The following is a 24,356-nucleotide window of genomic DNA, read 5'->3' as shown; positions in this document are numbered from 1 at the left end:
AATCGCATGAATAAAACACTGTAAAGTTTTAGCAAAGTGAACTAAGCAAAAATGGAGTATTATCAAAATAATATAATATATGCTTTGTTGGTTTTGTTTTTTTCTGAGAAAAGCCCACAAGAAAAACCCACAAAAACCCAAATGACCCCAGTCTAAACAAAAGCATCCAGGAGGAGTGTACACTAAAAACTGTTCCCCACAAAGAGAGTGGCAGTAACCACACAGGAATTGCTGGGCAGATGCAGAGCAGAGTGACCCTGAACTGTGGCAAGGAGAATGCAATAAAGCCACGGCAGAGCCAAAGGAGCTGCTCAGCTGACAGGCTCTTTGTTTGAAGGACACAAGCTGGGTATAATTTAACAACATCATTAAAAACCTATGCAAGAAAATCTGGTCCTGCTTTCCCACAAGTAAAAGAATCTTCTGGGGGAAAACCAATTCCTGTATCCATCCCCTTTGTATTTGAAAGGCAAATACAAGATTTAACTTTTGAAAGATGTTTAAACTGTTCTTTTTCCTCTTGGGACAGTAACTAAGTGGTTTCATTCAGCCAAAGCCCTTTTCTGTGACTTCTCTGCAATAACTGTTCCTAGTTTCTGGCCCCATTTCCAAGCTGGATGAAGCACTGTGATGCCTGGAGTGGACAGCACAGATTTCCCCTTGAATCTCTCCTGAGCTGATGGACAGGGAAGTCCCCTTCAAGCAGTACAGGTTCTGATGTTTACTCATTCCCATAAACCAGGATGTCAGGATGATCTGATCTGCTATTCATCTCCAGCTTGTTTACTCTAGAATTCCTTATTTTCCTTGCAAGCTTCTGTATTGCAGATTCCTGCTATCTGTGACTTGCAGCACAGAACACACAAATAAACTTGTTCAGGGTCATGCAGTATTGCCTCAACATCTCCTGGATTCCAAGTATTTTTTTTCCCCTGAGTGTCTTAAATTACTTATCCCTCAAATTCCTGAAAGGAACAAACAGAAGTATTGTCTACACTGACAAAAAGTCAGGTATCTCAGTTCTTCAGGCTTAACTTTAAATCAGTTTCCAGAGCCCCTTCCGCCAGTATTATTTATCATGCCACATCTTTATGCAACAGAAAAGCATAATGCAAAAAAAGCAAAACTTTCAGTCCAAGTTTCTATTAACTTTTATTCCTACCAGTTATAACCTTTATCTGTATCTCATCCCACCCAAATGTCAAAGCAAGACACTGTTTTAAAAAAAAGACCCTGTCCTCAATGATCTTCTCAGGAGACCTTAGGATGGCTTACACAGGTATAAAGCCAAATTAATATTATACCTCAGTTTTTAAAGAAAAGTGTAATATAATTTATATAATTTCGTAGGGCAGAGGATGCTATTTTTGGACGTGTCCCACACATGTATGCAGTTATTTCTTTAAACACATCAGTAATACAAACTGAATGTTGTACACAGGAAATCTTTTTGTCACTCCCAAGAAGCTGGGTGGTAATTGTTGCATTAAATGCATTCCAGGTCAATGTACTTGTTAGCGTTCAAAAACACATAATCACGGGGACTACATGCGGTGCTTTTTATTAAGAGCTCTGGGAACCGGGGTATATTCAACCCAAATCTGACTCCGACCATACATCTGAAATGATCATGTTTTATACTCTATCGTTACATAACTTTCATGTTAATTATTAAACTTATATTGTTCTATTGCATACATAAATTTAGCCCCTCTCTGAATTTCCAACACAGTTTCTCACTATTCTTCTTATGGTTGTATAATAATTACATTTAATTATTAAACAATCATCACATCTAACAATTATATAATTTATCATACTGCTTACACAGGTGCAGTTGATCTGGGAAAGCACAAAGCCCAACATTTTAGATTCCATCTTTAACTTTTTCCAGGGTTCCACTATCATACTCACATTAGCAGTCAGCTGAGTTGTCAGAGCTGACACCTTTTCCTGGGATGCATCCAATTCTCTGCGCAGCTTGCGAATCTGAGGGTTTCAAGAGAGCACTTTAGAGCGTCACAGCAAGGAGAAATGAAACAGCAGCACAGACAATGCACTGTGGCATTTCTGCTTGTCAAAGAGGATGTGCTCCTACCTCTGACTGGCACTTCTCTTCAGGCTGGAAAATAAAAGGAAGCATGTGAGGGTATTACAACATAACCAGCCAGACAAATTTATGCAAATTATCTTTTCGTATTTCAAGAATTCTAATATGAACTCCCTGTTTTGGATTCCCTCATCCGTATTCAGTCTAATTTCATCTCCTAACTTATTTACTCTCGAGGAAAAAGAAAACAGGCTGCTGGAGGTCCTTCCTTCTGCAGGAAGGAATTTGGGCTCCACCTCAGCCTGCTGACCAGTGATCTCATCATGGATGTGTGAACAAGTCCTGGCTCTGTCCACAAGGGACTGCACGAGGCTCTGAAGAACCAGGGCTGCCACAGAACCTGGCTGATGCTGGGCAATTCCCTCATCCCACAGAACCTGGCTGATGCTGGGCAATTCCCTCATCCCACAGAACCCGGCTGATGCTGGGCAATTCCCTCATCCCACAGAACCTGCTGATGCTGGGCAATTCCCTCATCCCACAGAACCTGGCTGATGCTGGGCAATTCCCTCATCCCACAGAACCTGGCTGATGCTGGGCAATTCCCTTCATCCCACACTCAGCTCTCCATGGGAAGGAGGTGGCACTTTTGCATTCTAAAGTGATGTGAAAAACAAATAAAATGAAAACTTCCTCCCACTTGGGCGCTGCCAAGGCACTGTGGCAGTGAAACAGTGAGGACACCCAGGCAGCTGTGAGGGTGCCAAGGGGATGTACTGAGCATCCACTGTGGTCAGCATGACAGAATTGTGGCTGCTGTGGCCATAGCACTTCCTGTTTTCCAACCACACTTAGAAACATAGAAAATGTATGTTTCTAACCACAGTTACCAGCCAAGGACAAGTGTGGGGCAGGAAGTCACACACTCCACTGTTCCTAAGGAAACATGCCCACTCCCAGCCACCAGGACAGTTACACCCATCCAAACACACTACTGCAGCAGGCACAGGAACCTGAAGCTCTGAGTGCTCCCCTGCTATTGTCAGACTCCAGCAAGCCTCATTTCAGGATCAGATAACCAAAATGAATAAACACTTGTGGAGAAAATGTTACTGGGACAGTGACTAAATTACCTTTTCTTAGAATTATTCATAGTTGTGCATTGAAAAGTGAACTGCTTTAGTAGTAAATCATTAATATAAGGATGGGATGACTTTATTCAGCAAGTTTTGGGATGCTATAAGTAACAAAGTTCAAATCTCCTCATATCTACTAAGGTGCTTTGTAGCAAAACCTACTTAGCGTGGCATAAAATATAGACTCAAAAAATCAATGGCTGCTTGTAGGCCATTGAAGTCTGTGTTTGATGTGCTAAATATCCACAGGCATCTCCAAGAACATAAACATTCCTTTCCTAGATAGCATTCAGAACACAGTCAAATGAAAACTGCTTTTTTCCTGCTCCCTGAATGGCCAAACTAGCACAGCAAGACCAGCCAATTCAGTCATTTTGATGAATAAATATACATTAATTTCATTATACTCACTGTGGAATAAATAGATGATGTACTGGACACCAAAGAGAGAGAAGAACCATGCACTAAAGGAAAGAAAATAAACACAATGAATTCAAGTGCACTAACCACAGGGTGGAATCATCATAAATCATCCCCTGTAAACCTCCAATCTGCTGTAGAAATACTTTCACAAATTTCATCATCCATCATAAACTTAATCATAATCTTGTACCAATAATGTATGGTTTGAAGCATGCATTGCCAGCTGACACAATCCATAACCTCAGATTTGGTAAAGCTGTTTCAAAATTCTCATAAGACTTGGTTTTTTGGGAAAATTAGGTGTGGCCAAGAAAGTTTACAAAAGCTTTGATGAAGGTCTGTTCAGAGATAGATATTTCTCTGGATAGTTTATATTAAAATTCTTGCAAAAGGGCTTACTCAAGATTAAAAAAACCCCAAGAAATGCAGAATGGATTACAAAATTAAATCTAAGTATTTAATCTTCAGTTTTAGGTGAGACTGAGGTTTGTTTGGTTTTATTTTTAAGCCACAGACCAAGATGGGAAAGTCCTGAGGAAACCACAACACCCAGCTCCAGCGTGCAGCTCCAGGAGGAGACGTGGAGGACCCAAGACAAAAAGCTGTCTAATTTTGGGGCTGTGAATTCTCCACTAAATGCAGCTTATCTTCCTTCTGCTGACTTAAGGGAGCTGCACCCGTGCATCAACGAGCCCAGCGTTCCCCTTCCCTGCAGGGTTTCTTGGGGTTCCTCTAAAGCAAGGACATTGTTTCAACAAGGCAAAGTTTGTTCTCTCATAAAAAATTAACAGTGAAAACACAGCTACAAAACTTTCTGGAAAAGGATTCATTTCAAGCAATTTTTGCATTTAAATTCAATAAAGGACCTACATATACACTGATGACTAGGTGATCTTCAGAGGTTCCTTCCAACCCTAACTATTCTGTGATTCTCAAGGTTGTTACCATGCTGATGCCTGTTACACCAGGATTTACATATAAATACAGCATCATTTCATTCCCTATTACACTATTGAAAAAAGTATCTGAAGCTATTCTTTCTGCTACTGAAACATGCAAAATTACTTTTCCCTTATTTTTATTTTTAGAAACAAATAGTACTGAACTGAAACTTTCATTCAAAATTCAGGTAACTGAACACAAATCGTATGAAATAGCATAAAATAATTTTTTCTTTCTTCTAAGTCCTCCAGCAAAAAAAAAGGTTAGAAAAGCTGCCATTTTGCTTTAATTACCTAGAGCAATTCTACATTCATAATAAATGGGTTCTGCTTTCCCACTGACATTATATCCTAAGGCAATACTGGAAGGAGAAGTAAACAAGGTCTAAGTTGGCTTCTGAAGGAATTTAAGATAATTTAGAAAACCCACAAGAAAGTGAAAAAAACCCCTCACATCCATTTGCTTTCTCTGGGTAATCATATTTTCAATTAAAATGATCTTTCTAGTCACACATGAAGGACTATCCTGCACTAAGAACACAAAATAAGTGGTGTGAGTCAGAGGCAGGCTCTGTCTATGGTGTGCTCAGCCCTGGCTGCAAGCACAGCCCATGTGTACTGAAAGGAATGAAAAGAGGAGACAGACACACAGAGATTATTCCCCAGGGACAGCTTTGCACCTTGTGGGAATCAGCAGAGATGGAAATTCCAGGGGTGGGAACTGCAGCCAGGCCATTATTGTGGCTGTGACCTGCCTACCATTAACTCCCTCACCTGCGACTGAACCCACCGACACACTCTGTCTGCAATGGAAACTTCTCTTGTGTTCAGACATGCAATCCTTTGCAGTTGTGTCAGACCTGCTACTGAATTAGTAAGTTCCTGGAGTGCCTCCATGCCACTGTGCTAACAGGAGGAAGGGATGACCAATGTCTTCATAACAAACAAAAATTCAATACACATTGCTTCAGCCATCACTTTCCATGCTGAAGACTTCTATTTTAACTTTACATCACAGATGTTCTGTGCTTAAGATCTCCTTCTCACTTTTCTTTACCTGCATTTTCCCCTTAAGATTTTCAAGATGGAAAGTCCAAAGTGAGACAATCCTGCCTAAGTCCACAAATGGACTCACAGAGGGAATATAATATTATTTTCTGGTCTGCCTCCCTATGTTCCTCCTTGTTGAATTCTTTTCCTAATAGAGATGTAACCAAAAAAGAGCCCTACCAACTGGCCAGAGAGGAAACAGAAACTTTATCATGGACTTGGTCAGACACAACACAGAGTTAGCATCAGCTGCAATTTTTAAGATCACATTGGGACTTTAATACAGGAGAGAAGATGCAAAATAAGAAAAAAGGGAAAGAACATATAACTCTGGGAATCCTACTCCTGCCTTGTGAAACACCAGCATCACAGAGAAGCTCAGATTTATTTCGGTTGGAAAAGGCCTCTAAGATAAGGCAGCACTGCCAAGGCCATCATGAGCCACGTCCCTAAGGAGCACAGACACAGGAATGGTGACTCACCTGCATCGCCTGAACAGGTACAGCATTTCAGAGTTCTCATTGCAAGGACAACTGAGGAGTTAATACACTTGTGCAATTTCTTTTTAAAGGATCTGCAGATGGCTACTTGAAGGCCATTAAATTAGGAGCCTGAAGGCAGTTATGCTCCTGATGCAATTCCTGTTTCTTGCAGCCAGCATGCATCTGCATGCAGCCCACAAACCCAATTGCTCTGGAGCTATTATTTTAAAACACTGTAAATGCACAGGCAAGCATGTTATCATTTTTGATGCTAGAAAATAAAGGCTCTAGCCCAGAAAGCAGAAAAAAAAACTGGTGTTGCAGTCAGTAGCACAAAAAGGAGTAGCAATTTATATTCCAACGATAAAGAATTTCACTTTTTTTGCTCTCAGGCTGGAGCCAGTGGCAGCCCAGCTCCTGGGGAAGAGTGGGGAAACTGGAGAGCCAGGAGAGCACTCAGTTTTTGTGCTGTGCTTTTTCCCCAGGGAGTCCTGGCGAGTCTGGAGCCTGCTCCTGCTGGCCCTGTCTGCCACAGGAGTTACTGCAAGGCTGACCAACCTCTCACCCACGTGCTGTGCTGTGAGAGAACATGACTGCTCCTCATACCCAGAAACAAGAGCAGAAAAGGCTTTAAAGAACAAACCCTGGCCCTGCTTGGAGGTTAATGAGAAACAAATGCCTTGTAATACTGTGTGCTAGGAAATAATTAAGAAGTAGGTTGGTAAGCTTCATTTAAGACCTGGATTTGCTTCGTTGACACTGGATGATTGTATAAAATCAATTTGTTCATTAACCACAGATTTGAATTTCTATAATACTTTTAAATCTATTCTCTCAAGGTGAAGGCAAACCTCTGCTATATTCAGAAACACTTAGCCACTTAGACCTGAGAAATAAGCAGGAGCTGGTAAGCAGGTGATGGAAGACCTTTCTCCTGAAGACAAAAATACAAAGACTACACTTAAACATTCAATCCATATGGTAAAACATTATTATAGTTTTAGGTGTGAAAAATTGAGGAAAATCTGAAAGGGACCTTCAGCATGTCCCCTGTACGGTCAGATTCCATCCTCAGGTATAAAAGTGGTATTTTCCAACCACTTTCAAATCCATAACTTAGTGGATATTTCTTGGACTTCCTTTTTATTACTTTTTTCAAATGAATAAAAAGCCCTTCATAGAACATTTCACCTAAGTCTTTTCAGATTTTCCTTTTCTTCTTTTTTTTTAAATGGTTCGTCTTCAAACATGCAATACTTATGAAATGTTTATCCAAATCAGGCTCTCTGCTGGACAAGAATTTCTGAACTACAAGAGAGAGTTTAACCTCCAATGTGCCAAAATGGACTTGCTGCAATCTTGAGCACAGTTAAAAGACCAAGGCTACAATTTTTTGGAAGATGTCTTCAATAAAACCCAAGTAAATTTTGCTGCAGTAGCCCTTCTGGTAAATTACTGAAGTGTAACATGGATACAGACTCAAATTCCTTCCCAGACTATACTGACTGACTGACTGAGCACGTGGCAGCCTTTGACTGTTCATGAACATTCAGCTTTCTGACAGCAAACAAAGGTTAATTCCTGCAATGACCCAGCTTTTAGCCCTGTGGCATTATTCTAATAATTTTCAACCCCTACTAAAAATCCTTAGCCACAGACCTCTAAAATACAACAAAATGTACTGAAGTTAGACTGACTAAATTCAATAACCAATTAATTAATTAATCTTTCCAGAGACACATCCAATACCTATTTTCTACCTTCTCCAATGGCAAGAAGCCGTGCTGGGATAACCAGAATGTCCAGGCAGGCCCTTTGCAGCTCTCCAAGGTTTCTGGAAGTGTGGCTCCCATGCAGGTCTGGTTCCTGGGGAGCAACAGCCACAGGGCACTGGTATAACAGTGCTGAGTAAGTGCAGGTCTCCAGAAGGAAAGAGCCATCAAAGGCTTGTGTGGCCTGTCAAGTACAACCAAGCTCCTCCCAACCCTTGCCAGCAAGGAGATTTAGGACTCAAAGAGTTAACACTGAAAATGTTTCCTATGAGCCCCTCAATGCTTGACTTCTCAAAGTGCAATGCTTGAGGATTTTACTGTGTGCTCACAGCTGCTCCTCCTACAGCTACAAGGATGCCTGATCAGGAGCAACCAAACTAAATATTCCTTTCTAGGTAAATGCTTTTTCTTATTACGCTTACATGGGTTCTTTTTATCAGGTGTGGTTACATATCTGAAAAGATGATGAAGCACTAAATAGACAAGCCTAGATGTTTCAAAGAACTACTCAATCCCCTTTGGAATATCTGTTGTATCAAACCAGGACATTCAGCAGAAATCAAAATCAAAGACTGTTTGAGTACAGTTTAAATACTGGAAAAATTACTGGGATAGAAACAGTCCAACTGATATCACTTATCTATACTATAAGCAGAAATGTGGAAGTGCAAGTTCAGAATACCCCTGCTGAAGAAACACTGATGGGCTGACTCTCAGCTTGAAACAGTCGTTCTGAGAGCACAAAAATTGAAGCACAGGATATGTTTAAGCCATTTCTAGAACAGCCAAGGTCTAGGTACAACACTTACTTTCTGTGTCTGACCAACACAATCACTGCATAAACATCATTCTGTCTGTCATCATTCCCATCTGTCTCTGTGGCCAGTGACAGGACCCCAGGGAATGGCCTGAAGCTGTGTCAGAGGAGGTTCAGGGGGACATCAGGAAAGGGCTCTGGGCACTGAACAGGCTCCCCAGGGAAGCAGCCACAGCAGCAAGGCTGGCACAGCTTGAGGAGTGCTTGGACAGCGCTCTCAGGCACATGGGGTGATTGTTGGGGTGCCCTGGGCAGGGCCAGGAGCTGGGTTTGATGATCCCAGGGGGTCTCTCCCAACACTCTGATTCTACAACCAGAACAGCCACGAACAGGACTATGGTTTCAGCCAGCACTGAGAGCTCCACACTGAGAAAGCTGTGTCTGAACACAGTAGTGCCCAGTGCCGTGCAAAGGCCACCCTCTGTGCTGGACACTGAGAATTTTACACTTTCTGTGCTGACAGACTCTGACTCCCAGGAGAGCACTGTATTTGACCTGAGGCCATGGAAAAGGCTTCCAAAATTGGTTGATAGCACTGGGATTACAGGTGTGGATTTGATTAGAAGTGTGTAACATTATAGTGTCAGAAAATGTAGAGTTTGGGGTTTCAGAATATAGTAATATATATATAAAATAAGACGGAAGTTTTAGGGCACAAGCTGGTCCTTCTTCTTTACCTTCTTATTCCTTCCTCTTCCTGAGTTTGGGTGATATTTTGTAATTGCACAAAAAAGTCTACACTGCGGACTTCGAATGATTAGTTACTGGGCTAAAAGTGAAAATAATTTAGGTGTCATTTCTTAATTGGATAGTTCAGCCTGAAAAGACCTTGTATAGAAAGACATCCATTTGGTAGCTTGTTAGTAGAACACTGCAAAACTCACAGCTTTTGGGTTTCTGTGGTTGAGATGACCCCAAGGAATTACAAAGTCTTTTTTTTCTTAGCCTTGCGACTGAAGAAGTCGAGATTAGTTTGTTTTGTTTTTCAAGGCTGTTTATTTGCTTTTATCTATTCCATTCCTTCTCTGAGCTGCTGAGGTCTGTCCAGCAGGTCAGTCAGTGGCACAGTGCCTGCCCTTGGGGTGGTGTTGGCTTTTTATACTAAGAACTACCTGTGCTTTATTTACAGTAATTTTCCAATGCCTATCACCTATGTTAGACAGTCTGTCTCTACCCTAAACCAATCCAGAAGTGTCACCATCCCAGCAGAAGATGGAGGACAAGAAGAAGAAGAAAGCGCTCAGATTGCTCCATCTTGCCTCTTGAACCCCCATTCTAAATCCCCAAAATTCTACTTTTTCACCCTGTGACAAATTCACTATCATTCTACTCAAACTCTTGGGCTTGTAACTCCTCACACAAAGTTGGCAATTTTCTCCATGGGCTAAAGTGGAAGGCACAGGTGTTTGTGACTCCGTGCCAAGGTTTTTGAGCTCTTTGCCAGGGTCCGGAATCACCCAGAGGAATGTCCTGGGTCCTGACACCCATTTGTACCACGGACAAGACACACTGAACGCCCGAGGGCGAACACGTAACCCGTCTGGAGCAGCCGAGGCCGGCCCCATGCCATACTGACCCTCCTCGAAGCCGTCGCGGAAGGAGCCGGAGCGGCTCATGGCGCGGCTCTTGTCGTCCAGGGACACGGAGCTGTTGCGCAGGCGCGTGTCGCCGTAGGGCTCGTAGGGGCCGTCGGCGTTGGACAGGCTGTGCGTGCGCAGCATGCCGGGGTTGGACAGGCTCAGCTGCGCCGCGCTCGTGGGGCTGGCTGCAAGGAAACAACAAACACGCTGAGCACTGCCGGCTGCTCTGCCACAACCAACAAACACACTGAGCACTGCCGGCTGCTCTGCTGGAACCAACACACACACTGAGCACTGCCGGCTGCTCTGCCGCAACCAACAAACACACTGAGCACTGCCGGCTGCTCTGCTGGAACCAACACACACACTGAGCACTGCCGGCTGCTCTGCCGCAACCAACAAACACACTGAGCACTGCCGGCTGCTCTGCTGGAACCAACAAACACACACTGCCGGCTGCTCTGCCACAACCAACACACACGCTGAGCACTGCCGGCTGCTCTGCCACAACCAACAAACACACTGAGCACTGCCGGCTGCTCTGCCACAACCAACACACACGCTGAGCACTGCCGGCTGCTCTGCCACAACCAACAAACACACTGAGCACTGCCGGCTGCTCTGCCACAACCAACACACACGCTGAGCACTGCCGGCTGCTCTGCCACAACCAACAAACACACTGAGCACTGCCGGCTGCTCTGCCACAACCAACACACACACTGAGCACTGCCGGCTGCTCTGCTGGAACCAACACACACACTGAGCACTGCCGGCTGCTCTGCCGGAACCAACAAACACACTGAGCACTGCCGGCTGCTCTGCCACAACCAACAAACACGCTGAGCACTGCCGGCTGCTCTGCCACAACCAACACACACGCTGAGCACTGCCGGCTGCTCTGCCACAACCAACAAACACGCTGAGCACTGCCGGCTGCTCTGCCACAACCAACAAACACGCTGAGCGCTGCCGGCTGCTCTGCCACAACCAACAAACACACACTGCCAGGCTGCAGTGGAAATTTCAAGGAAAGGAAATTTCAAGGAAATTTCAAGGAAAGGAAAGGAAAGGAAATTTCAAGGAAAGCAAAGGAAAGGGAATTTCAAGGAAAGGAAAGGGAATTTCAAGGAAAGGAAAGGAAACTTCAAGGAAATTTCAAGGAAAGGAAAGGGGAAACAGGAAAGGGGAAAAAGGAAAGGGGAAAAAGGAAAGGGGAAAAAGGAAAAAGGAAAAATCAGCCTTCTGGGAACATGGGAGTCAAATTCTCATCTCTTCCCTCATCCTGGGGACCCTCACAAACACCACACACGCCCTTAGTGCCACCAACACGGCCTTTCCTGCTCTCCTTCTGTCATCCTCCACCAGCAAAGGTTCTTCCCCCCTCGCCCTCCACTTTAAGACACAAATTTTAAATATTGCCTTCTCCAGGCTTCATTGGTTTTCAAGTAAGGGGTGTGCAAACTAGGCCAGTGCATGTGAAAACTCAAGTCAAATAAGGTCATTTTAAACACTGTGTGTCCATAATTCCACAAACAAGCTGAATCACCTCACTAACACCTCCCAGGTATAGAAGACTGAAAGTAAATTATCTTGTCATTAACTAATTCATTAATTAGTTAATTAATTCATTCACTAGTTAATTAATTAATTCATCATTTAATTTGGAACTGTTCTTCCACAAAAATTGTAGTATTTTGACTGTAAAGAGCAGGACTTACCTTCTTCAAATTCTTCAAGTTCTAAGAAAATGACATTTTTCTATGTATTTTAGTCACAAATATAAAGAGCTTGTACAGTTCAGCCGTACAGTTCAGAACTTTCAGCTATGATGTCCTGAGAACTGTAAAATACTAATTTTGCCTTAAAAGCCAATATTCTTCCAGTCAGTGTTTAGAGTACAAAAGTACTGCAATCTCACATTTCTCAAAAGAGCTTTTGTGCTAAAATTATGCCTGCTATTTACTAAGAATTAGTTCATTTGTGGGTAAAAAAAGAGAACAAAATCATTTTACACCTGGTTCCTCTTGGTGTGCTGTCATTGCCTGTTCCTATATAGACCATCAACTGATACAGACTGTTGTAGAAAACAGGATAATTCAGTTCACAGGTGCTTGAATTTCATAGCATCATTTGCTCTTAAATTAAATCCAATGACCTTTCTTATTCCAATTTCTCGAAGCTCTCATCTTAAAAACACAGAAAAACATACTTTCTTTTTTTTTTTTTGAGTGTTCATTGCAGTTTGTGGCCAAAGAGCTTTTGAAGCTAATACAAATAATCTCTAACCCTGTACATAAAGAGTTAAGTTTCTGGGCTTTTGACAACACTTTTTGGTTATTTTTTTTAAATTTCATGAACTTTCCTGACAGTTTGCTAGCTGTTGGAAATGCAGTCATGCTGTGTGTACATTCAGCTGAAATTCTGCTAAGTGTCAGTTTACTTAAAGCCACTTATTGAATGTGTTTCTTTCTAGAACACTCAAAGAAAGGCTCTAGAATGTCATTACTGCAACTCAAAACTGCACTAGAAATAAGTGACTGTGCAATCTGCTCCAAATTCCCACAAGAAGTTCACAAGTGCAAGCTTAACTATTTTGCACATAATTGTTGTCTATAAATTAGTTACTATAAACAATAGATTTATGTTAGACAATAATATTAATTATTATGGAGGGGCTTTTGAAAGCCAGAAACAAACAGGTATTTTTTTTCCAGATGTCACTTCAAGATGAAATTTACAAACCTGAAGAAACTGCAAAGCAACAAGTCATATTTAAGCAGCCCAACAGAGATGAGGACCATCTCTGCACTTTAAATCAGGTTATTTCAACTGCTGACACAGTCAACTAGAACCTGCAATGCTTCATGGATCCTGCCAATCAGCATTTATTGTTTCCCTAATTTAAAACGTGTTTATCGAAGAACTTAAGTGAAGGAATGGTATTTTTTCTGACTTGAAACTCCCCTGACTTTTATAGATTGCTTGATTGAGCTTTCTGCAATTTTCCAACGAGCCACTTGAAAAAGACAAAGACAAGATACCAAACTGATGAGATTGGCACACACAGTAAGTAAAATGCTTGGATTTTACAGAATTATAGATGCTGCAACATCTGCAGGCAACATCATATGTCCTCTAAGCACCCCAATGTGTGATACCAACCACAGCTCTACCGAACAGTTTACAAAGCTCACAATTTATATTAGGGAACCTGATTAGTCCCAGAGAATCCAAGTTACTGCAAGAATGGCACCTCTGGGCACAGGAGATAACAATGCTAATTAGTCACACTCATTTCAGTGAGAGTGCCTCCTCAGGTGCAATGTGGGAGCTGCTGAAAGGAAATTATCCTGTGCAACATGCTGTTCTCAGGACACACAATGCACTGCTGTGATTATTCAGATAATTATTCACCAAGCTGCGAGAAGTTAAATCTGGTTCCAGAGGGTGATGTTATGCTGGATCCAGATGAAAATGGAGAATTGGCAGCAGTGTCCTGCAGTCCTCCTGCTGAATGGGACCGGAGCCATTCCTTGGCATCCTCTTGACTGCGGAGCTGGGAGGATGGAGTATACCTGCAAAAACAAACACGTTTTTCACCATGAACTTTGATATTTATCTGTTTTTTTTTGTTAAAAAAAAAAACCCCAAAAAAAACCCAAAAAAAAAACTCAACCAACCATGAAATGTCACAAGGCTTGGGGTGGGAGAGAGAGAGAAAGAAAAAAGGAAGAATCCTCATACGAAATTAAAGGATTAAATAATCTAAACCAATTAGAATTCTGAATTAAGGAGCTGCTCCAAGCTCTTCCAACATGTTCCTAATTCATTTCGCCTCTGTTTGGGGGGAAAGACCAAACCACAAACTCTTTTCCTATGGCTTCAGGTGTAACCAAACCAGAGTGAACCAGAAGTTACAAGTAGAAGTTGTGCTGTGTAGCACTGTAGGATAAAAGGTAGTGTGTGCTACATCATATGATTTAAAAATAAAACTGTAACTTGGAAAATCTTTCCCTAAGTTATGCCAAAACTCTAACACTATTTAAATACTTTGGTACATCAATAACCTTAGCTGACTTTTTGTGATATTATAACCAAATTCAAGTCAACAAAGCCATTATCAGGATTTTTTTTAACAAGCTGTGACCCAATATTTCATATTGCAGAGACATCGATATAAGGCCTGTGGAGGTGTATCCCATTTAGTTCAAAACCAACAGCACTGAAACATCACAAAGGAGGCTGTGTTTAGCCTTTTCTGAAGGCAATGAAAATAGCAGAAACACGTTCTGTGCCAACATCAGTGGCAAAAAAAAACCCCTGGCTTCAGCTTAGGTTTCATTTATTGTGTCTATGTGTGAAAAACAGGTGTGTCAGGACAGGTGTTCTGTGGGCTACGTGATAGGGCACAGGTACCAACAGCCAGAGCCTCATGGAAACACTCTGCTGATGGAATTCAGTGTCTGTCACACTCTCTGCTGATGGAATTCAGTGTCTGTCTTGGGCTATGCATTGCCTTTGGACAAATACTTATGAGTTCCTAGCTCTCCTTCCAAAAACTTAGAGCCTATTATTTGCTGATATTATCTATTTCATTAATTTGATTACCTTCAAGTAAATGCCCTACAGTAAGATATCACTTATTAAGATTATTTTAAAACAATGGGAACACTGCAATAATTGTAAAGTCAATCTGCTTTAAAAAAATACAAAAAATACAAAAAACTCATTCTCCTGCTTATGCCTCAACACTTCAGCAGCAATCCCTGACAATCTGCATCTCTTAAACTTTGCATATAAATGAGATTATTTAGAAAGGGGCTTTCAACAGTCATGTTACCTTAACACACTACAGATTTATTTTTATTGTCAGCATTAATACCTACCTCTTCAGCACTCAAATGTTTTGGTCTTAGAAGAGAGTATTTATTAGAGACACAGTTGAGGACCAGAGAAACATTAAAACAAATTGCCATTTTAAGAAAGGCCTTTAGTACTCAGCTTCATGGGACAAGGCTGCTCTGAAGAGTTTGGCATGATCTTGTAAATCTTTTTATTTATATCACAACACCAAGGTTCTCAAGGTTAAAAAATATTTCAGGTCATTCCATGTAATAGGCACAGAAACAACAACATTAATGTTTTTAAATCAAGCCCAGGGATGGTTCAAGATGCTTTTCAGCAATTAAGCCAGCAAAAGCCACAGTTCTTGCTCAAGCAGTGAGGCCACTGGATGAAAAAAAGCTCAGTTGCCAATGGCCTCCTTTGAGGATTGAAAGAGAGCAGGAAAGAAAGAAGAAAAAAAGGAAGAGAAAAAGGGAAGAAAAAGGGAAGAAAAAGGGAAGAAGAAAAGGAAAGGAAGAAGGAAGAAGAAAAGGAAAGGAAGAAGAAAAGGAAGAAGAAAAGAAAGAAGAAAGGAAGAAGAAAGGAAGAAGAAAGGAAGAAGAAAGGAAGAAGAAAGGAAGAAGAAAGGAAGAAGAAAGGAAAGGAAGAAGAAAGGAAAGGAAGAAGAAAGGAAAGGAAGAAGAAAGGAAGAGTATTGTTGCCACCTCTTGCAAACTGCGACCATCACCAGCAGCCACAACAGAAACACAAAGCAAACTCCAAAGCCACCACAGAAGATGTTAAACCACGTGGAAACACCAATACCTGAGTCCCTTCTTAGGCAAAGTGTTCCTATCAAGGTGTGGGTCGCTGCAGAAAAGTTAAAAGAAAAGAACTTCAGAGAAGAACAAAAGGGAAGGAGGCAGATCAGGACGAAGGACGCACGAACATCTGCATCGCCTCTTCAGAGGAAAAGGTGCTGGGGCCTCCCTGCAGGAACATGCACACACCTCCTCACCAGGTGGGGTTGGCACAAACATGCAGCTGCTACCATGCCAAGGAACCACAGCTCTTCACAACCTCACTGCACTGTTCCTCCTACCCACAATGAACAAAAATGGCTCTCTAGACATCAAATGGGTGTTTAAAAATACACTTTTCAGCAGGCTATTGGTAAAACCTCATGGGAATATTCTAGTCCAAACCACCTTCCCATCATTTCTTTCAGCAGACACCCTTTAGGGATTGCACCTAATTACTGTAAAGAGGTATTGAGCCCAGACTGTTAAAATTTCCAAATCTTAGTCTAAGTTCCATTAGCAAAGTAAAATGGACCGATCAGTTGCCCAAAACTCAACTATTTCAGTTTATGTTTTTACAACTGACAAGCAGAGCCTGTTAATTTGTTTTTAAAGAAAATACCCCTGTGGTTAAGTAAATTAATTAAATGACAACCCTTATAGCTAAGTTACAGCATGGGACTGGGATAAAAATTACATCAGTGAGAAAAAGTGAGCTTGAATGTTTAGATTCGTGTCATCTTTTCCTAACTTTAACATTCATTTGTACAAGGATGACTGTGAAGTACCAAAGTACTTGGAAAACACTCATGAGCCAAGCTGCAGTAAGAGACTGACAACACTGAATGACACAGGGACTTCACAACAAAAGGGACAGGCCAGAAAGGCAGTGGGAAAAGCAGCATGCCAGAGGAATGCTGAAATGCTAGTGAGAGTTTACATTCATAGGGGAAAAAAAAAGGGCTTGACTTCCAAATTGCCTGTGGCAAAGATATGAAGGGTGGGTTAAAAATAGCCCCCCAAAGCAAAGGGCATCCCAGAAATGAGAGCAACACCAGAAACATGCCAACTGTGCTGTATAGCGCTCTCCAGACTGATTTGGGTGGGGAGATGGGTGTTTGCAGGGACTCTCACTGGCATGTCTTTGTGTCAGTTCACACCTGGATGATGAACACAACAGAGCACTGAACTGAGCACAGTCTGGCACAAAACAATTTGCTTCACTGAGATGGGCAACAAAACCTGCAGCCTTGAGCATACTCCTGTCCTGAGACAGCATTACCTGTCCTGTCTCCTGGGCAAAGTATTTCGGCAGAATTTGGGGCTAGCGGCAGGGGAGGAAAGAGGGCTAGAAAGAGCAGTCCAACAAGACAGAAAACAAGAGAAGAAGGAGTATTAGAATGAAAAGATGAAGCAACAAAAAGGAATTATAATAAAACACAAACAGAACCCCAAACTGTCAGAACATTACATTCGGGTGCAATTTTCTCCATTGAGACGCAGCTACAAAAATCTTGCTACCTGAACTCATCACTACACACCAGGACACAGCTGATTTCCAGGGCTTGGAAGGGTTCTACTTTCATCTACAGGAGGTCCCTCAGAGACCTGCAGAGCTCAGCCCAGTGCCAGCTCAGCGTGGCAACGATCCAGCTCTGACACTGGAAAAGCCCTGCTCCCTCCCTCCTGCTCAGCCTCCTCCCAGTGCCCACCCTGTGCCCACACAGGTACCATGAACCTCATTGTGCACAGAGCTGGGCAACTGATCAGTCTGAAACACAATCCAGCTGACTGTTCTTCACTTGGATCCAGCTTCCAACAGGATTCACTAAGCATTCACACGAATGCTTGTACTGAAATATTGCAGTGAACAACTGGAGATAGGACAAGACAGCAGGGAGAGGATGAGAAGGGATCAAGTGACTACGGAGATGGGGACTTGTCTTTTGAGCATCACCCCTAGTTTGAAAGTAATCAAATTCTACAATCAAAAAGTTTAACAGGAAACGGTTGACTTTTCAAATCAAAACTGGAAGGTTTTTAAAAATACCACTACCAGCTCAATTAAAAGCGGATCTTTGGAAGGATCTGGTAGCAAAAAAAACTTGTCACATTGGCTGCGACAGCAAAATAAAAACCTGTTCTGACCCCATCCTCCTGCTCTGAACTGGGGTCCTTTCTGGGAATAACTGATCTGTGTGTTCTAGTCCTGGAGCTACCTGCACTGTCTGCTAAGAGGCATTACCTGATCTGCATCTGCAGCATTGGCTACTGCTGCCAGGAGTTCATTCCCACTCGAGATACAAACACACGGAAAGCAGAGAGAAACCCACCAACCTTTCAGACAGCGTGGTCTTAACGCTGCTGGTTCTGACGAAGGGAGTCAGAGAATCATCCCTGGAGGCTGCAATCAAGCCACTGGAGGAGTTGTGGCTCAGCCCGCCTCCGCTGCTCAGGGAGATGTCTATGGACTCGCAGCTGGTGTGCAGGCTGCTGACAGACTGGTACCCAAGGCCATCCTTGCTCACTGCAGAGGAGCTGCTGGCGTTGGTACCCCACGTCAAGCTGTTGGAAGGAGCCGAGTGGGCAGAGCTGGGGCTGGAAGCCAGCGGAGACTGGTTGAGATCTGTGTTTTTACCATAGAGGGGACTGCTGCCCCCACTGCTCAGCACACCACTGCCAGATGGGGAGTCGAGGTTACCCTGCTGGCTCATGGTAGCATGAGGGTTGGAGATGACTACTGAGTTTTTCATATTTTCAGCTGTTGTGATGGGAACTTGTTTACTAGGCTTGCCACCAAAAAGTCTGTAAAAAAGAAGACAGCATGAAAAATACATAAAATGGAACAGTAAGCACAAGGATATCTTCTACTTCATCTTAGCTTCAGAAAACCAGTATTGAGTACATGATCCTAGATTGCACATATGCAACTATACATTGATAATCTCCTTGTGTTCACTGTCCCTTTCAATGAAGCCCAGAGGCAATTACAACAGCACCAAACCTATCTCAGGTGTGTCACCTTTGAATCAACCAATACTTCCACAAAGTTAAATACAGCTTCACAGAACTGACATACTGCCACTTCCTCTTCTGCTCCTTAAGGAAAAAGGGCACCAGAGAAACAAACAATCTGATGTATGGAACACTAGAGATTGGAAGCTTGCTGACAGGTAAATTGTGCACAAATCACCAAATGCTCCTCACAGAAGCAGCTTTTGCTGGGATGCAACACTGTACTCATACCAAACGCAGGCTTGCTTCATTCCATGAGCCAAGCTGGCTGGGAACAGTATTTTTTAGTGGAGAATGTGATGTTACCTGCTTTTTGGCACCTGGAACGGGCTAGTAAAAAGCTAGGTGAGTTCCAGAAGTGGAGGAGGGAGGGGATGGAGGAGGCTGACCACAGCATCACTGCTGCCTGCGATGCAGCTCATGCCAAGGAAGAAAAGACCCCAGTGCCCTCAAAAACAGTCAATGGGAAACTTCTCAGAAGTGCCCAAGTGCCTCAGTAGTAAATATGCTTCAGACTAAATTATCAATCATTCCAAAACTGATCTTCAGAATTAGGAAAGAAGCATTATCTTCCACTCCAGCTTCAAACACCCACCCCAAGACACTGCTTTTGTTTCTGTCTCTTGGCTCCTGTAACTACATTTGGAGCCACAGTTTTCCTCACACACACCTGTATAGATTTGCTTTTTTATCATTCACTGTGGATGAAACCTTTCAGAATAGAGGACTACAGCACTTACACACAAGTGCTCCTGAAGACTTAGGGGTGCACCAGGCAGAACTTTCTGCTTTGGAGCATGCCCAGGTTGTTGGACCCCGGGACACTAAGTCACTTTGTCCATCACTTCCCAGGAACACAGGCTGTGTTAGAGCTGGGCACCTGCAGCACCTGGAGCAAGCCCACATTTTAAAAGAAAGAGCTCCTGCTGCCCAGCTATAGCAGGGAGAGGGAAGAGTGGACACACAGGAGCTGTGAAACCATCAAGCCGATGTTGCTTCTCATCCCCAGAGCTCGGGAGGAGAAGCTGATCTGCTTCCCTTCCTCCCCAAAGACTTATTTTTGGGTTTAAGTAGTCAAGAGGCTGCCTTATGGGAGTTTTGGGCAGCAGGAGGAAGCCTTGCTAGGGCCCAGCTTCGGTCAGCAGGGGTGGAATGATGCTGTGAATGGCCCAGCTGCAGTGCCGAGGCTGCACAGGTGCTTCCTGCAGCTCCAGTGCATGAAACACACCTGGGCTGGGCAGGTATGTACTCGCCACAGGGCACCTGGACAACACTTCAACGGAGAGGGCAGGTTCAGATCAACGTAAGGAAGGAATCCTTCCCTGTGAGGGTGGCAGGCCCTGGCACAGGGTGCCCAGGGAAGCTGTGGCTGCCCCTGGATCCCTGGCAGTGCTCAAAGCCAGGCTGGGTGGGGCTTTGAACCAGCTGGGACAGTGGAAGGACTCTCTGCCCATGGCAGGGCAATCAGAATAAAATGATTTTCAGGGTTCCTTCTGACCCAAACCAGTCCATGATTCCATGGCACTCAGCAGCTACACCAGCTCAGTGCATTCCCCAAGGTATTCCCGTGCCAGAGCATACATCCTCTTCAGCTGCACTGGGAAAGCCATTCCTAAAGAAAGCATTCCAGAGCTTAAAAAACCCCAAACACCCACACAACTGTTTACAGGCTGTTTTTAAGCTACCCCCTGTTTATGACAACATGGAAGTTACATATATTTGCAAACTTATAGGTAAGTCTGTACCATTACAAAGGTATGGGTACTAATTCACTGTGTAGCACCAAAAAAAATACAGGGCCAAGAGGAAATATGCAAAAAACAATATCTGCAACTCAACTACAAAAATTAAGCTCAAAATCTTCTTTACTGTCATCCCAGAAATCAGTAATAAGCAGATGAGGCCCAGTTCAACTCTGATGTATTTCAACACATGACAACTTTGACAGGCTGGTGAAAATTCAAGTGTGAAATTGTAAATCAAATGAGGGAATAGTTAAATTGAGCCTCAGTGTCTGCTCTTTGAAGTTTCGTGTATTTCTAATGTAGCGTTTCAATTACACAGCCAGCAATGCAGCTTTTCAGTAATGAAAAGTTCCCAATCACATTCCCACCAGTGTGCCTGAGGCACACTGAAATCAGTGAAAACACTGAAAATCTGCATTTCTCATTGTGTATCCTATAGAAGTGAAAGGCCTACTGGAGTTTTGAACTAGCTACTGATGAAAATTTCATGTTCCAAAGTACACGGCTTATCTATTGTTAACCAGGTACAAAATAAAGTATCTTCAATTATCCTCACACAGACTCTTCAAATAAAACCACCCATCTAAAAACAGCTCACAGCATCAGCCTAAGCTGCCATCACAGCCATTATGCTTGCACTGGTGCTTCAGATGGAATGGGGCTTTCTCACATCACTGGAAGCAGGATGATGGAGCATAACTGTATGGGTAATATGGGCATCACGACAAAATGAAATGCAAAACACTGCAACTTGAAACACACAAGCTACTCAAATTCAGTTGAAAAATAATATTAACAGAACTTTTCACCAATATCAAGGCTCTGATATACACTGCATCAACAATCAGCTCCTCACTAACTATTTGTTAATGTTAGTGTGTGGGGTACTCTTGGAGAAATAGAAGACAGGATTTTTGTCCAAAAAATAGTATTAAATAAGAAAATTTAACCCAGCTTAGACAGCAATTTTATTTAGGGTTCATCTTCACAGGCTAAAATGTTGAGTCTTGCAACATACTGGGCTAATCCACACAAGCTATAATAGTTTGCTTTGGGTGAATCTAAGCCTGGCAGGTCAATGCCCCTGTCATCACGAAAATCTGAGATAACCCTCCAGTCGTTGGTTTATTTGATCCACGACTGGAATATTTCCAGGTTTGTTACATATACATCTGTGCAAGAACTCCTCAGTAACCTTCAGGTAAGAAAATTCTTATATCTGTGACATCTGCACAGATGAAAGCCTCGAGGTATGATTTCTGCAACAAGGTGACTCAAATTGTAACTGCCACAGCTTCTGCCAGACAGGTTTGGCTTTTTCCCTGAGCGCTGGATTTCTGCTGCTGTCGCGTGACGCCCTACGTATCCACAATGCTGGCCCAGCTGTTTGTGTGAAATTAAATGTGAATACCGAGACCCTGAAGTAAGCCACTGAATAGAAAGTGCTGCACCGAGGCCAGCCAGGCCGGGCTGGCAGTGCTGCTCATCGAGCTCCCACCAACGCCACTGCAGAACGGAGGAATTTGTGCCTACCTGCGCAGGGTGGGAGAGGCCACATCGGGGTACTTGACTCCTTGCTGGTGGGTACTCTGAGCTCCGCTAGCAGCAGGCTGTGACGCAGGGTTCACTTTAACAGAATTACATGAAGCCACGCTTTCGTTGTCAGACGAAATCCCTTTCTCTTTATCAGTCTGATTGACTAATCCTGGCAGAGAGCTTCCAAGGATTACCTTGGCAGGCTCTCTGATTTTAGGGACAGGCAACCCAGCTGACTTGCTGCTTATGTTGGAGTCTATGCTACTCGTGCTAGATCTATTCCCAGCTCCGCTTCTGCTACTGGATTTACTGGGCCGGGGCAAGCTACGGTACTGGAGATTAGTTCGTGCACTAAGTGCTAAGTAGCCATCATCCTGGTTCTGGGAGCCATCAACACTAGTCTTCCGACCAGTGGTCCTACCCATGAGTCCAGATGACTTGGGGATCTTTCCCAAGGTAGCCGATCTACTGGTGAGAGTTGCCCCACTGGCAGTGATTATGGTCATGCCTACGGCCGACCCGCTCTGTTTCTTAAATCCAAATGCATTAGCATTAGCAGCAGCTGTCCTAGAGTTACTTGTGGGAAGCTTTTTGGATTCATCACCACTGCTGCGTCCTGCATCTGATGGGGAACGTTTAACATGTCCAGCTTTAGGAGATAGTCTACCCTTTTCTGATACCTTGGCGTCATCAGTTTTCCCTACAAAAATAGAAAAAGAATTCTAATATTTAATGACTTGAAAACATCAAGCAAATGATGAAACTCAAAGCAGCATGAAAAGCAAAAGCGCGCTAGCCACTGCAGTGCGGTTCAAAGTTATGATCTAGTCTGCACTGAGCTTACATGCCACTCTAGTGAGTTACACATGCAGACTTGCCAAAGAAAGTGTGTGGTGCCTTTGCCTTTGAGGATATGCAAAGCAGAACAGCCTCACATAATAGTGACAGATAAGAAAAAAAAGTTTCTCTCTGTAGCTACCACAGATAGATCATTTCTATCATTATGCACTAGTAGTGTTAGGTTGATAGTATAATTTCCCTAAAAGGCATTGTTAAAGCATTTGTATTGTTCAAAACAGTATGTAACTTTAACTTTTTCATATACAACTGTGTACAAGACCTAATAAAAAGAGAGATATTAAATCATATCACTTGATTATGCAAATTCAATCAATTTCCATTCACACACCTGCAAGTGCTAAAATCATTAATACACTTAAAAGAAAATCCAGAAATCAGGTTTAGTATAAACAAACATGCTTGTTTAGTTTGGGGGGGGGAGAGAATCTCCTCAACCATATATATTGTATGCTCTTGGTTAGCAGTGATTTTAAAAAACAGTGATTTTCAAAACTAAAATTATATTATTTATTCTTCACACAGCCATATTGTGCCAAATAAATAGTTTGGCTTAAGACCAGAGTTTTTCATGAAAACAACTGGCAGGGTGTAATAATTCGAAATACACATTTTCAGCCACAAATAGAAACGTGGACATACAAGATGCCGCTTAGGTTAAAGCAATGCCTAAAAATACAGCCAGGATTACCTGAAGTTCAGGTTCTGCCTCTGCAAAGTATTTAAACTGTTTTCACACTGAAGACATTTTTGGCTTGTTTACCCCCTACGCCTTCTCTCACCTGTTCCAGGTGTCTTTAAGGTGCCTGAGGTGCTTGCAGGTTTGGGCCTCGGCGCGGTGATGCCAACCTGAGCGGACATGCCCCGCCGCCAGGAGCCCGTCTGGGCAATAGCAGCGTTCTTCCGACCAGAAGTGCTTTTATCAGACTCGTCCGACACATCCGAGGGGTTCCGCCTCCACTTGGAGCCCGGCTCCATCCTTACGCCGCTGTCAGATCCCCCGTCGGATTTCTTGACCTCATCGCCCGACCACAAGGAATTCCGCTCCACCTGGGAATGCTTCTCTGCGTCGGTCTAGGGCAGATAAGGAATTGCAAGGCAACTTTCAGAGCAAGTCTTTCTTTTAAGAAGCTTCCTAAGGAGGAACCACCACCCTGATTCATCAGCTCAGCAGTCATCTCTGAGTACCAACAAACATGACATGCTTTTGATGAAGAAATGTCACAGCAAGAAATTAACCCCAGCAATGACATGTTTTTTTAATATGCTTTGTAAGAAAAATACAAAAAAACACAACAGCCACACTCCTTGGAATGAATAAAGG

General features: G+C 43.0%; 1 protein-coding gene across 3 annotated transcripts in view; it reads right to left on the bottom strand.

Moving 5' to 3' along the window:
* Window positions 1-24,356, bottom strand: part of NAV2 (neuron navigator 2) — a 369,470-nt gene that overhangs the window by 22,203 nt on the left and 322,911 nt on the right. For all 3 annotated transcript variants that reach the window (XM_054283739.1, XM_054283737.1, XM_054283738.1), the window contains 10 exons: window positions 23,815-24,106; window positions 22,172-22,874; window positions 18,216-18,683; window positions 17,161-17,226; window positions 15,904-15,948; window positions 13,669-13,829; window positions 10,248-10,436; window positions 3,598-3,650; window positions 2,099-2,122; window positions 1,915-1,989 (listed from right to left, as the gene is read on the bottom strand). In XM_054283739.1, coding sequence (XP_054139714.1) covers window positions 1,915-1,989; window positions 2,099-2,122; window positions 3,598-3,650; window positions 10,248-10,436; window positions 13,669-13,829; window positions 15,904-15,948; window positions 17,161-17,226; window positions 18,216-18,683; window positions 22,172-22,874; window positions 23,815-24,106 — 2,076 coding nt within the window. The remainder of the gene's footprint in view (window positions 1-1,914; window positions 1,990-2,098; window positions 2,123-3,597; window positions 3,651-10,247; window positions 10,437-13,668; window positions 13,830-15,903; window positions 15,949-17,160; window positions 17,227-18,215; window positions 18,684-22,171; window positions 22,875-23,814; window positions 24,107-24,356) is intronic.

Source organism: Melozone crissalis, unplaced genomic scaffold (assembly GCF_028551555.1).
Source record: "Melozone crissalis strain CALT ecotype California unplaced genomic scaffold, PUWL_Pcris_2 ptg000038l_1, whole genome shotgun sequence".
NCBI classification, from domain to species: Eukaryota; Metazoa; Chordata; class Aves; order Passeriformes; family Passerellidae; genus Melozone; species Melozone crissalis.
This window is presented reverse-complemented; position numbering and strand designations above follow the sequence as displayed.